At 40.4% G+C, this 15216-nt stretch overlaps 2 protein-coding genes and 1 long non-coding RNA gene across 3 annotated transcripts; 1 reads left to right on the top strand and 2 right to left on the bottom strand.

Moving 5' to 3' along the window:
- Positions 1-361: 361 nt before the first annotated feature.
- Positions 362-1370, bottom strand: LOC120111783. The gene is made up of 3 exons (XR_005513186.1): positions 961-1370; positions 739-823; positions 362-638 (listed from the first exon to the last, which is right to left on the bottom strand). It is a non-coding gene; the product is annotated as an uncharacterized LOC120111783 (long non-coding RNA).
- Positions 1371-2348: 978 nt separating this feature from the next.
- On the top strand, positions 2349-3167 carry LOC103695473 (NADH-ubiquinone oxidoreductase 20.9 kDa subunit). The gene is made up of 2 exons (XM_008776815.3): positions 2349-2609; positions 2712-3167. The coding sequence occupies exons 1-2, from the start codon at positions 2456-2458 to the stop codon at positions 2858-2860; spliced, it is 303 nt and encodes a 100-aa protein (XP_008775037.2). The 5' UTR covers positions 2349-2455; the 3' UTR covers positions 2861-3167.
- Positions 3168-11962: 8795 nt separating this feature from the next.
- On the bottom strand, positions 11963-14179 carry LOC103695482 (probable carboxylesterase 17). The gene has a single exon (XM_008776827.4). The coding sequence runs from the start codon at positions 13225-13227 to the stop codon at positions 12184-12186; it is 1044 nt and encodes a 347-aa protein (XP_008775049.2). The 5' UTR covers positions 13228-14179; the 3' UTR covers positions 11963-12183.
- Positions 14180-15216: the final 1037 nt, after the last annotated feature.

The raw sequence follows: 15216 nt of genomic DNA, 5'->3' as shown, positions 1-15216 counted from the left end.
GTGGGTGTAAGTAGAGAGGTTATTGGCGTGGGTACAATGCTTCTTGTTGAAGCACCGAGTTGGTTTCCAGTCTCTGCGATGCTCAGCGGAATACAAATCCTAATCTGGATTAGATATGATCGATAAATCTTGGTTTAAGAGGGACTTTTGAGGATCCTCATGGTCAATGAATTTTTAATATTGGTAGAAATACTTGCTCTCCTAACATAGCATCAAATCCTCAAATTTCGATCATCCTACATTAGCTAGCTTGGCGACAAACACTATTTTTGTTTAATGAGGTGAGCCTATTTTGAGTTGTCATAAATCTGAAGTAGTTCACTGCAATAGCTCATGCAATGTAGATTGAGCGCTCAGTTCATGATGAAGTATTTTGAGCCACCAACACCTTCTAGTCAAAGTGTTGATCTTTCATTAATGCTCTAAATATGACAGTGAGACACAAGTGATACATTAGAATACGGATAGCAATAACCCTCTTGCTGTTGGAGTGCAAACATCGTAATCAGGTGAAGATGGTAAACTCGAAGAAATATCACCAAATAATTCTACGTGACACATTAATTATTTTCACATAGCTTGACCTTCAAATCTTCTTAATTTGCAAGAACCTGCTCCTTTTCTCCGACCAAGAGTCCCTGTAACAAAAAAAAATAAAAATAATCTTAAAGTAAATAAATACTTTGTTCATAACGGTCATGTTTCTGTCCTCTTTAATTAGAAAGTAAGTGCACTAACCAGCTTCAGCCCTTCAGGTATGAGGAGGGGGGCAGCAGCAGGGAATAAAGACTCCTGTTCCCTTCCTCTCTCTCGGCAACAAAACCTACAATTCCGACCTCCCTGCCTTAAAAACAATTCCACATACCACTAATCTACCATATGCAATAGAATGGAGCTAAAAACATTCCCAAATAAATAAAATCCACTTATGTTTACGCCCTCGAGGATGGCTGCACTTACTGCTGCTGGCCGCTTCGTTTTAAGGCGTTGTGGTGTTAGTGGGTTTGAATGCCTCCGGCGGCAAGCACTACGGCTGATGCCGCAGTCCCACTGCTGCAGCATGCAAGATTTCTTCATAACTCAGCACTCGAAAAATAAAAAAGATAGTTTCCAAGACCTGAATCACAATAAGCAACAAGAACTCGATACTCTAGTTATCAGTCAGAAGATAATTCTTGCCTCAGTGAGTAAAGATGGGCTTGTTTTGCTCTCTTTAGGGGTCCGGCATGCCGCGTCTAACGAGCTCTCTCCATCGTCAGCCATGAGAAGCAAAATCTGCCTCTCTATATCCATAAAGAACTCATCCTTTTCTCCATCAACGTAGGGATCCATTTCTACAAAGGAAAGAGGGAGTTTGATGAACTGGTGGAGCGGCAGAGACAGCGAGGAGGCTATATATAGAGAGAGATGTAACTCCATGGGTGTGTTTCATATATAAGGTTCAGTTTACGATCCAGGGCTCGTGGGTCCAAGTTGAATGGCTCGATAACGACAATGAATCTATCTTCTTTTTTGTGCGTACAACGAATCCATCCTTATTTCCAACTTTTCCGTGTGGGCCGTGTTGGAGATGAGACAACCTTTTGTCACCCTCCTTGTAACGCTTGCAGCCATGACTGCCATATAAAAATGTATCAACTTATGGGGACGATCGGTGTTACCGTTAGCAATATGTGTGCGTATACGGGTGGAATCTGATCACGGGTCAGAACGGACAAGATCCTAAACAAACTCCTCGATCGTGCCATAGTTTAAGTTTGGCTCCATATTGGATGCCCCATAAGTGGCTTCTTTCCGAGAAAAACTGAAAACAGCTTTGAATTATATCTTAAAATCGTCATTTTTGCTGACGTTTCAGTATGGATGGTGTAATTATTTCCATAAATGTCGTGTTTTTAATATCAGTGATAGCCATGACTATCATTATAGATTCTTATGTTAATTTTGCTAGTTTCTTGTGCAAAAAATAGCAGATAATAGTTGTAACAAATTGAAACTTAAAAAATTAACATGATATTTACTTTTAGACGCACTAAATTAATCATGTATGTATCTTAAGGATGGTCTTGTTTAAGCTCGACCACTCTTATCTACATGCACATGCAAGTACTATGATCAGCCATGCATGAGACAATCATGGGACATGCTGCAATCAATCATAAGCTGGCTCATGAGTGCACAAATTTGCATATAAAGATATAGAAATTTTCTTTAAACTTTCACCGAATGAATTTATTGGTACTAGATTACGTGATAATGGTCAAGTAAAACTTATTGTTTGGGCCCAGCTAACAGCCCAATTTTCATGGGTTAGAAACTGGCCCAGGTTCAAGCTGGATCTGGTTCGTTTCTCTTCCGGTCCGGCCGGAACCTCGCAAGCTGCAAGAAGCCTTTTAGGCTGCGGGGGTTTGGGAAAAGATTGGAAGAGGAGGACGCGGCGGCCGAGGGAAGAGAGATGAACACGGACATAACAGCATCGGTGAAGCCGGAGTACCCGGTGGTGGATCGCAATCCTCCCTTCACCAAGACCGTCGCCAACTTCAGCACCCTCGACTACCTCCGTCTCTCCACCATCACCGGTGTCTCCGTCACCGTAGGCTATCTCTCCGGTCAGTCCCGCCGGCTTCGCCCATTCTCCCCCAATCTTTTCTAGGGCTAGGGTTAGGGTTAGGGTTAGGGTTAGGGTTTGACAATCGCTTTAATTCGTGCAGGGATTAAGCCCAACATCCGAGGGCCCTCGATGGTGACGGGCGGCCTGATCGGGCTGATGGGCGGTTTCATGTACGCCTACCAGAACTCCGCTGGCCGGCTTATGGGCTTCTTTCCCAACGACGGCGAGGTCGCACGTGACAAGAAGTAGAGGAAAGTCCAATCGCCGTCGAATAATTCTTCAAACTGCTTTTCTGGTTTTGCTGGTTGATTGTCTTCTAAAAGTCTTCATATGATGTTTATAACATGATGCTTCTGATTTGCTTCTATGATTAGAGATTTGCTTCCAAGGTCAAAAATTCGTAGCGGGTCTCAAATGTTATATAATAAGTATGCGATTGCATCATGTGAAATTTCTACCATGAACTTGAGTATGGATGGATGTTCTTGGATTTTGATGTGTTATGGATCATTTGTAGTTGTGTTCTAGTCATCAATCTCAAGCCTGGTGTTGGTTACTCAGGGACTTTCACATGCCTATTCCAGAATGTTTTCATGTTTTATATTTGTAACGTTTATGTTTTCTTTTTCTTGATAATGCATGATTGTTTTAGATTAATATGTTGTTCATTGGGTTCATTTTTGGTGCTTTTTACATAGTTTTATATTGAGATATGATATTAGCTCGCTTTTTTCATGCATTGATGAAATTCAATCCTCCTAATAATTGCAACAACACTTGATGGTTATGATTATGGTATTGATAAAGTGCAAATTAACACTGTGTACACTAATAGTTCTAGATTTCATTCATGTTCATTACCATATCTAGAATCTAGACAGTTCTAAATGCATCGTCAGAGTAAATCTGAACTCTGTATTGAGTGGTTTTACTCTGTGAATTGTTACTGTTTTGCTTAAGAATGCAAGAGAAAGGATGTTAATCAAAATACTACATTTCAGGGCAAGCTGTTGGCATGTTGCTGTTATCATTTTATCCTCAACTTGTTTTTGTGCTTGGCAATCCAAGAGATAGAGTGTAAACAAAAAATGGAAAGAAACATTTTAGTGTTTCTTGCAGGAATCTTAAAGAGTTTCATCTTGAGATCCATAATTACGGCCTCATGATAGATTATTGTTTCCCAAAAACCATACATTTTGCGCTTTAGCACATTTTCAAAGATGCACTGTTGTGACAGATCCATTGTGGGGTAATAAATGATATGATAGTTGTGTTAAATCCCTTGAGTTATCGGCTTTGAAATGCACCAAAGGTTTATTTATTTATGTTTGAAAGGATGCACATTCATACTTCATCATTGCCTATCTATTTTGTAAATTCATCCCCTTTAGCTTTCTGGATGATTGGTAATGTTTAGGAACAAGAGCTCCACAAACTTCCTTTGATCATTGACCAAATCAAGCAATAATTCAACTATAGGTTCAACACCGTCTCACACATTATGCAGATTGGTAGGAGAAGAAATGAAGGTTGGTTCAGATTTTTCAGCTTTGCTAATTGCTGTAGTGGGATTTCTTTATAGATTGATGTTGTGCTCAATGAACATAATAGGTCTAGCTTTGTATCAACAGCAAATGTTCATCCTTCCAACATTCTATAAAGCAAATCTTAAAACTTACACCTAGTTGTCTAAAACGAGGTTCATCGTGTAGTATTATATGAAAGCAATGGGCCAATTTTGTTTATTTGATATGGCTTTTGAGAGTTAGAGACTCCTTAAAGAACCTCTATATAGGGGCAACAAACTACTAAGGAAGTTACGATAATTCCAATATTAGCCATCAAAAATTTTGTTCTACTTCTTTGTTGGAGCAAACCTATTCACTAGTTATCATAAAGCGTAAGCATTGGCACACAACAACCAACCAAGGGGATCTAAGGTACCTTTAACCAAAATTAGCCTTGTACAACACGAAAAGCAGCCTTACAATCTAGTTAACTTGTTCGCCAGGTTAAGAAAGTTGTGAGTTGAACCAAACCAACCAATATTCAGGTATCCGAAACTTGACCTGAACATCTATTATTTTTTTTCCTTTTGCTTCTGGAAGGAAAAGTTTTAGGGGTTAGGACTAAGGATTAGGGTTTGGTCAAGGTATCATTAGCAGTCATAGCAATGGTAGAAGAAGGGTGCATGTTTTTTTTTCCTCCTTTTTGGGATAGGTGGTGGTTAGCGGGGTTGGATTGGGGAAGGGTGGAGAATAGCAAGGTAGGGGCCTAGGTAAGGGTGGGATGGATGGGGCTTGGTGGAGAGTGGTGATGGCACAAAGGTAGAGCATGGTGGAGGCAGGTGATGGAGCATAGATGGAGTGACGTTGGAGGTCGAGATGAGTTAACAACTGCAGTGAGGGTGAGTGCTTTCTTGGGTTATAGTGCAAAGAGAGATGGAGATGGAGGTGGAGATGGGGTAACGACTGCAGTGACGGTGAGTGCTTTCTTGGGTTATTGTGTAAGAGAGAGAGATATGGAGGTAGGGATGGCTAGAAGATGAGAGAAGGAAGGAGGAGTTGTTGTGATTGATGATCATTTAAGGAAGACTTGAAGGATTGCGGATTGGAAATTGCATGGGAGAGTAGCAAAATATGGAATCAAGGGTTTGGAAAAGCGGTTATGAGATATTTGATAAGTAAATTGTTGTTGGATATAAATTTTATTTTATAATACATATAATTTGAACAAGTCCAATTAGGTCCACACAAAACTGAGTCTGACCTAGTTACTAGTAGGGTAATTTGTTGGATCATTTTCTAGGTACATTGGGTCAAAGAATTTTGGCCCATACGTGGGCTAATTGGGTTGAATTTGACCAAATTCTAGCTTATTGGTAGGCCTATGGTCTATGAGTTTCATTCCATGCTTTCATTGGTTAAGATACAATTAGATTCGACTCTTGATTTTAGTTTTGCTAAAATTCTCAACCATTGAGATCCACCATTAGATGCCGCATTTTGCTCAACTATTCATACATATTTTTTTAACCATCAATCATCATCGTCATTGTCATCGCATGATGCTTATGTTAAATGACTGGGAATAAAGCGAGGAAAGTTATACGATAACTCAAAAAGAAGTTATAGAAAAAGGATTACATAGCACTGGCAGTGACTACGTGTTGCAAAAGTTAAACCTGAGTACTTGGGATAACCAGACAAGGCATGTTGGTTTTGGTTTGTTTTGAAACATTAACAATATCCTTTGTAATATCTTGGTCATGATTTGGTTCTCTACTACAATAGTGAACCAAGAGGGAAAAAACTGTTATAAATGCATAGTATCAATGTTATTTCATGCTTAACTTCTTTTGGAGACATTGTCCTAGTCATTCCACTCCATCTTTGAGCAATTTGCAACTCTTTTCAGTAGTCTTATGGTCTGCATTGTAAAGGGCATTTCTGTAATTCTTTTTTTGAAGAATGTCTCTTGCATCCGTTTGATTGTTTTCTTGCAGCATTTTCATCAATAATAAAGACTCATGAGCTTCTTGTGGGGGAAAATGTTCATTTCATTCCACCATGAAGTATTCTGTTGTTTTCTAGTCAAGCTCTTAAAGCCTAAGGAGGGATTAATATTTTAAAGAGACATGAACAAGGATCCCCAGTATCCAAACTCCATTTTATGACAATAAGGCAGTGGTTAGAAGCTTATTTGAAAATGATCCTTCCATTTTTTGAGAAAAGAAAAAGTTCTTAACATAGCACGAATCATGTTCTTGAAGTGATATTTGAATTGTAAAGATCCATGTGCCTTGGTTTCCATAGTAAGAACTGATATTTTACATCCTAAAAGTTATTGACTCCATCATCTCTCTAGTTAATCTTAAAATCGAAGAAATAGTTCTCCATGATAGTTTAGAGTGGATCTCACTCTGATGAGAGTCAATTTTGTTCTGATTATAAACCTTCCTCCAGATTATAATTATTGTCTTACTAACACATAATAAACAGGTGAAACTTTCCATGAATACATATTTGAAGATAATATATAATGTTTCTGGCTTATCATCTGATCTCTGAACATAATCAATAGGTTTGCTAGTGCATTGGCTTGATTGTAGTCTGGCACAACCCAAATCAAATCCTTATTGGATTGAGACAATAATTTTAATCCAAGCCTAACCTATTGGGTCAGAAACATTATATATTATCTTCAAGCTGAGTTATCTAAAATTTTATGTATTCATGGAAAGTTTCACCTGAGTTATCTAAAATTTATTTTGCCAGTCTATTGGGTTTTCAAGGCTGAATCAGGTCTAAAACATCTAAAACACAAACCATAAGACCTGATTATAGCCTAAACATATTATGCAGAAGAAGAGCTGTTAAGCAACATCTAGGTGTTAGCAACGAGGCATTTTACACAAGATTGATCAACAAATGCATAAAGATCATCATCAACTACTCAAGTTAATGATTAACTAAATAAGGGTTATTTATCAAAAGTAAATTACTTTCTTAAATCCAAGGTGGTTTGTGAAAACAAACACAGTTTTCAGCTTGGATTATCTGTATCCAAGCCTAATCCAAATGACTTTGTTTCAGATTGGACTGGATCATTTTTATACATATGATACCAAAATTATACTAATTTTCATCTTGAATTCAACATTTCTCTTATGTTGAAGATTTTCACTTCAGGGTTGCTTTTTTGTTTTTCATTCTCCTTATTCCTGGAATTCAAGAAGATTTTTCTTCCTAACTATGGTCAATAACCTCTCTTGCAGTTGTCATCTCCATGTTCTCCGTCCTATATAGATTGAGTTTTAATTTGTTCTTGTAATAGTTCCCCTTTTTCCATACGCAGTGTTGTGTTTTTGATCAAACTATAGCATCATTCGATGATCTCAAAGAACATCTCCTTGAGTCAGCAGCTGAAACAACTTTCTGAAGTCTAGTGTAGTTTTCTTTACACTGTCACTATTTCACATCCTTAGGAAGTATTGTATCTTTATTTCTAATTCAGGAAGTTGTCCTGGTTTGAGAAGGAGTGCCTGATGTTGGCTGTAGAGATAGAATGAGCAACAGAGGAAGAAGTGGTTCCCACCAAGTATATTCAGAATGAATGACACAGAGTCATGGAGGGAAGATATGCTATCGGAAATGAAATAAGAAGGGAGAGGAGGATTGGTTGCCATCATGTATTGTATAACAATGATGTCTATAACAATGCTGGGTTTTCCTGCATAGACTTGAAAGGTCCTGTTGAAAAATATTTTGAAGAAGAATTTATGAAAAGTGTTGGAGAAGCTGTAAGATCCTGGATTCTTTTATGTTAATCAAGCCTTCTTGTCTCTGATTGGTAGATCAAGATGTCTTCTGGTGCACTTCTATTTTCTCAGCAGGAGAACGAGACTGCACAAATGAGGCAATTTAGGGTGATACATCCATGTATGGCAGTAACTGCAATGAGGTCACGTGTTTGGAGCATCAGAATGCAGTTATTCAGCGACTTAAGGTCCAATTCCACCAGAAAATGTTCAAGTAGATGTGGCTTAGCTTCCAATTTTGGTATATGAAAGTTTTGATTCTTACCCTTTCTTTGGATGACATGTTTTTGCCTGTAAGTGGCCATAGGAGTTTGAACTGAATGCCTGGTTAGAATGGATCATCGGTGCCAGCATTGCGAGCAGGTGAGGGGAAGCATATGTTTTAAGAACACTTGAAGTTTCTGAAGCAGGTATGTCACGCTATGTAGAAGTTTCCTATTAGTAAGTGATGGACTTTAAGATGTCATAGGAAGAAGGGGAGCTGTGTATTTGAGCTTGTTATAGCATTTAGATTGGCTGCGGTCCATTAATTGCAGTTTGAGCCAGTAGAAAAGCAACTCATCCCACTTGACTTGATCGGGTTGGAAATATTTACAGCAGGAGATGCTAAAGACCATATAGGAGCACCTAGGCATTTTCATTGGCTTCATCGAGTACTATGCCGAAAAGGGACCCTGGCAATTCAAGGTTTTCACTGAGGCCATTGAGAGCACAAATTCTTGATTTTGATAAAGACATTATCCTCCTAAGAAAGAGAAGATGCAGCAATCAATCAGATTTCCAGAGGAAACATCCAAAAATAATATAGCTTTCCCAAGGGCAAGACAGTGGTAATGGCTCTGCCCAGAAGTTCTATAACGGCTGTGAGGATCATGCCATGGATAACGCCATGATCATGAGTTTGATGCTTTACAGTTTTAAAAATGCGATCTTTGATATGGCTGTGTTTTCAGGTTGTCGTGAACAAATAACGTGACCTCGCTTACTACCTTTGAGAGTATTTAGTTCTCAGAGTTTCACACAACCATGATAGATGCCTGAGTTTTGGTTGGCTTCTGAATCAAGAAATATTCTCAGGAATCAGATCGAGGAATGTGTTGTTCAATCTACTTGCTGTGACTTTTAAATGCAAAAAAGAACCCCTCATAATATTTACATTTATAGGGTGCTAACAAAGCAGTCCCCAAAAATAAGGATTTAAATGATTACTGAAAAACATGAAATCTTATTGGATAGAATCTATTCATACCTATAAAAATTGTGGTTCCCGTTATATTACATTATGTCTTGTAAATTTTGGTCCAGCAAAAATTTTAAGATGAAGTATAAAGTTTGGATGACCTTAAAACTTCAAATATACAAAAGGCTGGCCTCACTTTATATGGAGTGGATCCAAGTTGTTTAAAAACAAATCTAGTGAATAAATCATGAAGATTGCCTCTTTCATCTTGAATGGAATCTTTGTTGGTCTGACTCTAACGCTAGACAATACGCAACCTTCTATGGTCTGGAAGGAGCCTTGGGTCACGTTTGAGATGCACATATTGACATTGATTGGTCAGCTAACCTTTAAGGTCTTCTAGAGGCCCAACTGATTTTCTTGCTTCACTGAGTATATTACATGCATCAACTAGGGGCTACATCAACCAAAGGAATCTTTGTGTTGGTGTGACTGATTGTTCATCAGCTTCCATTATGAGGAATCTTTGAGTGATAGTTTTGACTGATTGCTCGTCAGCTTCCATTATGATGTCTTCCTCAACAAGGTAGTCAGTATTGGCTCAGGTCTTGCATCAGTCTTCCATGACACTGCTAGGATTTTTTTTATTCCCTTTTTTGAACATAAAACTTTTTAAACTTTTTCTGAGGGAAGCTGGGTTCCCTGCCTTGCAGACATTCTGCTCGTTTAGCTTTGAACCTGACCTAAATGGCAAAGATGGAGAGACTAGCTAGTTTTGACTATATAACACACTTGACTGCATTGCACGACTACCTTGTTAAGTTTCATCACCTTCCAAAATCAATATCATAAGCTTTAGTTGTTGCCCGGCAAATTATTATCCTGCTCGGTGAATTCCAATCCAATCAAGTAAATGTTGTGCACCCACTGCATTATGCCCATATCCAACCAGGATACGCTGAGCATTGGTAAGTGAAGTGTACTGCTGTTAGTATATCCATTGAATGATAAAAAGCTACAGATGATTATTTTGATTGATTTCAGTTGGTTAATTGTTCGCTAAACAAATTGTGCAAGTCCTTATATTGGTGCATAAGAACAAATTAAAATCCAGCAGGACTGGGCTGGAGTTCAGCTGCACAAATCTCCTGCATATATTGTGCTGCAGTGTTGGATCCTCTTCCTTTGTCCTGCCTATGATTTACTTGAACTCATTCTTATGCACCATGATGAAGAAAGAACAGGATGAAGATATCAGAGATGCATTTTGAGTTCTTGATTTAATTTTTACTGTTAGTGTAGACTTGAGAAATTCTGTTTAAAGGGTGATTGTGTTGAACTAGTTGCAATTCTTGTCGATAGACAAGGTAATTTCATATGAAATGAGCAATAGGTGGATCTGTGAAGAAGTAGCTAGAAATGAATACATCAGCTAAAGAATAAGAATATCATCGGTAAGGAATAAAGTGCTGGAGATCTGATTGCGATGTTGTCATATACAGCCGGCCGGATTGCGGGGTGGGAGAAGGAGAGGTACTTTGAATTCGTATTAAAGTGCTCAAAAAGATAAGGGAAGGGAACCCAAGAAAATCTGCGAGCTGGATTGAGATTCTTAGCAAGGAGATACTGAAAATCTTCAATGCAGCATGTCTGGTCCAAATTGTTAGCATCTTGCCATTGCCAAAGAAGAATCTGCTTGATTTTTGGTAAGATGGATTGAGCTGTTGTTGTCAATTAGATATGGATTTACATCAACTCTGCTTATGTTTGCATGCAGACAATTCAACCTCCCTTTTATTCAATTCAGTTATTTCTCTCTCTGTATCTGGTGTCTATTGCCATAGACTTTGTTTAGACATGAACCTAGTAGGCTACCCCTTTCTCTCTAATATTTTTTCCTAATGGTTCCCTATTTGCGAAATAATTCAAGCGACCGTTTGTAAGAAAGATTTCACTGACATTTCTAGATGAAATGCCCTGTTTGGATGGCCCGACAATTGCCCTCTGTTTGGATGGGTGTCGGTTATCCATGGATAACCTCGCGCTGCGGTGAAAACAAGTGGCTGCGGGCATTGGAAGAGAAGAAAGTACATGGAAGTGGAGAAGATTGGTCCTTGGTTTTCAGATATAAGATGTCTTGATAAAACATTGATTTATCTTATCATTAGAAGACAGGACAAGTTTGTTTCTACTCGGAAAAACTCTTCCCTTCCACACCTCCCCTTGCATGGGTATCCAAGCAGGCCGGGCCCTAGATGTCTGAAGTTCCGGTTTGAGTACTTGAATGCGCGAGTAAACTAATGATGGTGCGTATTATGTTTCTTGCTAGTAACGTGCTTCCGCAGGATGGTGGTGCAAGGAGTATATATTAATCAATCAAAACATTAAGATATCTTTGATTAACAAAGATCATGATGCTTCTTTCCTTCTCCATCTTGACTCGCAAATTTCCATCATCCCTGCTTTCCTTTGGGGTTTTAGATACATTGCTCGTCCTTGCGGCCAGTAGGTGTTCTCATGAATTCCATCTCAAATCTATTTTCCTTTTTCTATTTTGCTGTAAAACGATCTCCTGCTCCGTTAAGGCGCTTACTTCACACCCGACACTCGCCTGCCAATCTTCTTGCATGGAGCATCACTCCCTGTCGTGGACAAAGTAGGCCCCTGCTGAGGCCTCGTTTGCCCCCGTTTCCCCTAGCCACTGACCGATGTATCGGAACCCATTTGCCTCCCAAAATGATATGTCTATAGAAAATCTTTGTAACATTATTTATTATTGTTGCTGTTATCATTACTTCAACTCCTCCCAAGATTAGCTGGATCAAACGCATCTTCAGATAAAATCCCTAGATGAAATCAAAGGCCAGAATTTCTTCAATAAAAATACCCAAGTTGCTTAGCAGTAATTGCAAGCAAATCATCCTGGATTATGAAGGGCATCTGTCAGGTATTCAGATCTATTAACTACATATACACAGGAAATTTTCAATCTCAAGGCTTGGCCACCGCGGTACAAGATTTAGAGACATTTTAATTTGCGAAGGAAGGCACAGCTAGCCTTTAATATTCCTTTCATCTATTGCTAATGAAGGCTTTCATGTGCGCCAACATCTCATGGGTCCGGGCTTGGGACATATGATGGTTGTGGAGAACTTGGAAGGCATGCCCCACTCCGGCATACATCGCTTGTTCCACACTCTTCCCTGCTCTCCTGAGGGCCTTGCAGAACTCTAGATTCCTGTCTCTCAATATGTCCATCTCCGATACGCACACCAGAAGAGGAGGAAGCTTCAAGTCCTCCAGCCTCGGGGCGCCCTTCGCCAAGGGATTGCACCACGGGTGGTCACGGTTGCAGCCGAAGGGCAGCGCCAACCTCCAATAACAATCCGACGTGGTCAAGCCGAGCGCTGATCTCGAAGATTGCACCAGGTCCTTCTCCGACGCAGTTCGTGCCTCGCCGCCGATGAAAGGTTGGATGAGAATCACTCCTCTGAGGCAGATCGGCTTCAGGACGGACTCGGGACCGCCGAGAGATCCCAGCTGCGCGGCCACGTTGTGCGCTATGGTCGCGCCGGCGCTGTCGCCGCCAAGAAAAACTCGAGCGAAGTTGCAGTGCATCCTCCACCAGCTGAACTCGTCGGAGCCGCCATAGCTTGCTTGCTGCCTCACCCACCTCGTCGCAGCGAGGCCATCCTCGTAGGCCGCAGGAAGGCGGTTCTCCGGCGCCAGGCGATAGTTCACCGACATGATGAGGCAGCTGGCTCTCGAGGCCAGGCGAGCCAGGAATTCGTGGTAGCAGCTCCATGCAGCAGAGCCGACGCAGAACCCGCCGCCATGGAAGTACACGAGCAAGGGCAAGCGCCCTTGGGCCTTGGGCACGTAGAACCGAGCCCAGACGCCCGTGGAATGGCTGATGACCACGTCCCTGCTGGTAACGCTGGCCTCGGGGGCCCAAGTGCACGGCACGTCGGAGACCGCCGGGAGACGATCTACGTGACCATTCTTGTAGACCCTGATGAGCCCTACAATCTCCTCAAGTACAGCTCCATGATCCTTGCCTGCTTGATGGTTGAGCCTTGAGTCGCCCAGGGAAAGGACGCCCATTCTTCTCCTCATAAAAGATACTGATGGAATTACTCCAAGAAGGGGATGATCTTGATCTATCTCCCAATCCAACGCCCTCGGGGGGGCTTATTTATAAAGGTGGGGGTCTGACCCAGGGGTCATGGGAAGCACGATGAGGAAACGTTCGGATGCATCTGAAGTGCTTGGCTCCTCCTATCCTTTGCTGCCAAGTGTCCGCGAGGCTCTGCCACATGTGAGCAAGTCCTGCGATGGAAGGAGGTCCGACACTCCCTTTCAGAAGTCCTGCAAGGCTTAGTCATCTACCAATTAATACCCGCAAGTGGGGGTGGGTGAAGGGCAGAAAACCCCACCAGACGCCGGCCGGCCACTGCCTAATTGTGTCGAAATCCGGACACTTCCGCCTTACAAAGTGCAAGAGGAAGCAATATTATTATTTACTTTAAAGTATTGGGTTAATGGCTTGGCATTGCCGTCTCATACTTGTCTTTCACGCTTCAACCAAGATTGTCGATGCACTTCAGAGTCTTGTCAGCACTGCAAATGGGCCACAGCTGGAATGCCGTATATATATATATATATATATATATGCAACAGGCCAAGTGGCAGCTTCTGAGATGAAGTCTAGGGTTGAAGGGCAAAAGGTGATGAGGACCCTGGTTGGGTTTTCTTCGAGGAACCCACCTTGAGCGACACGAGTATGGTTCCAATAATTGTGGGCTGGTCTCCATGCCTCATCCTATCTGAATTCAGTCGGGACTATTAAAAAGCAAATATTCTCAGGTCAAACCTTGGATCATGGAGAGCATAACAATGCCAAGTTGCCAATTTGAGAGACACTGACTACAGGTTGGTCATCACCGTGGTCATGTTGTTTGCCTTGTGTTTTCCTTCAGACTGACCTCGTGAGCAGTTCTGTGTGGGCTTGTTTTATTAGTTTTCATTGTGAATTATCATGCTTGGCTACTCAAGTGTTGGTTCATTCAGTAACAACGATGCCTGAATATGGTCATTCGTCCTCTCATGAATTCATTCTCTCGCATAAGGATGGTCTTATGACGGTGGCATGAGTTTGTGGAACCATGCTTACATCCTTGGCCGTGCATAGAGATTGAATGCCAACTTGGTGTTGTATGCATGCATCCTTGCATTTCTCAGAGTTGCAGCAACTTTATTCCGACCGAATGTGGGCTGAGTGGTTTTGGATGGAAGTATTCGACGTTTTCTCCCTTTGTGTAAACAAATGATGTTGACCTAGGAGTCAAACAGTGTATAAAAGTGTTATTTTGGTTTTGTCGTTTACTTTAGTTGCTTCACTTAGAAGCGCGCCAAGACATCGTTCGTTGATCAAAAAATTTCGCGTAGAATAAATACCATACCCTCCTGTAATTATTGAGAATGTAGAGATGTCTTGTCTACACCTTGGGAGGCTATAGGACATGACCATCCTGTTTAGGATGTCACCCTTTGTTTTTGCTCTGGCTTTAGAATGTCACCTAAGTAAAACAACAAAATAGCTCTTTCATTATTCATTTGATTAAGATTAATATTATAAAATATTATGTAGGTTCAAAAAAAAAAACATTATTTCATGTATGCAATGCATAAAGGCAAAATGACATAATTGTGGGTGTTATCATTGTTTGATATCACAGCTAATAATGGTCAATATAACAACCTTTTTTTGTGTTTGAAGTTTTCTCTTGATGATCTTTGTTTATTTGAATTCTTTTTCATGCCTTAGGAGGACTTAAAATTTCATATAGAATAAATATCAAAAGAAAAGTGCACCAAAAGAATGAATAAGACAAAGAGAAAGATATCATAGAGAATCTTTTATTTAATTTGAACTCATGTACTATTGATTTATCTAATACAAGTAATTGAGAAAAACAAGATAAAATAAGATGGGTTTAAAGAAGGAATGAGATTAGAAAAAGGAGAACACTCAAGCATTTTTATACACCAAAATCAAGATACACTGTAGAGTAGATTAAATCTCCACATTACATAAAAATATAA

Source organism: Phoenix dactylifera, chromosome 8 (assembly GCF_009389715.1).
Source record: "Phoenix dactylifera cultivar Barhee BC4 chromosome 8, palm_55x_up_171113_PBpolish2nd_filt_p, whole genome shotgun sequence".
NCBI classification, from domain to species: domain Eukaryota; kingdom Viridiplantae; phylum Streptophyta; class Magnoliopsida; order Arecales; family Arecaceae; genus Phoenix; species Phoenix dactylifera.
This window is presented reverse-complemented; position numbering and strand designations above follow the sequence as displayed.

What these genes read in the sequence shown, in the direction of transcription:
- LOC103695473 (XM_008776815.3), top strand. Translation starts at nt 2,456, where the DNA reads ATGAACACGGACATAACAGCATCGGTGAAGCCGGAGTACCCGGTGGTG. An exon ending in CACCGTAGGCTATCTCTCCG is followed by an intron (nt 2,610 to 2,711) that starts GTCAGTCCCGCC and finishes TAATTCGTGCAG; the next exon opens with GGATTAAGCCCAACATCCGA.
- LOC103695482 (XM_008776827.4), bottom strand. Translation starts at nt 13,227, where the DNA reads ATGAGGAGAAGAATGGGCGTCCTTTCCCTGGGCGACTCAAGGCTCAAC.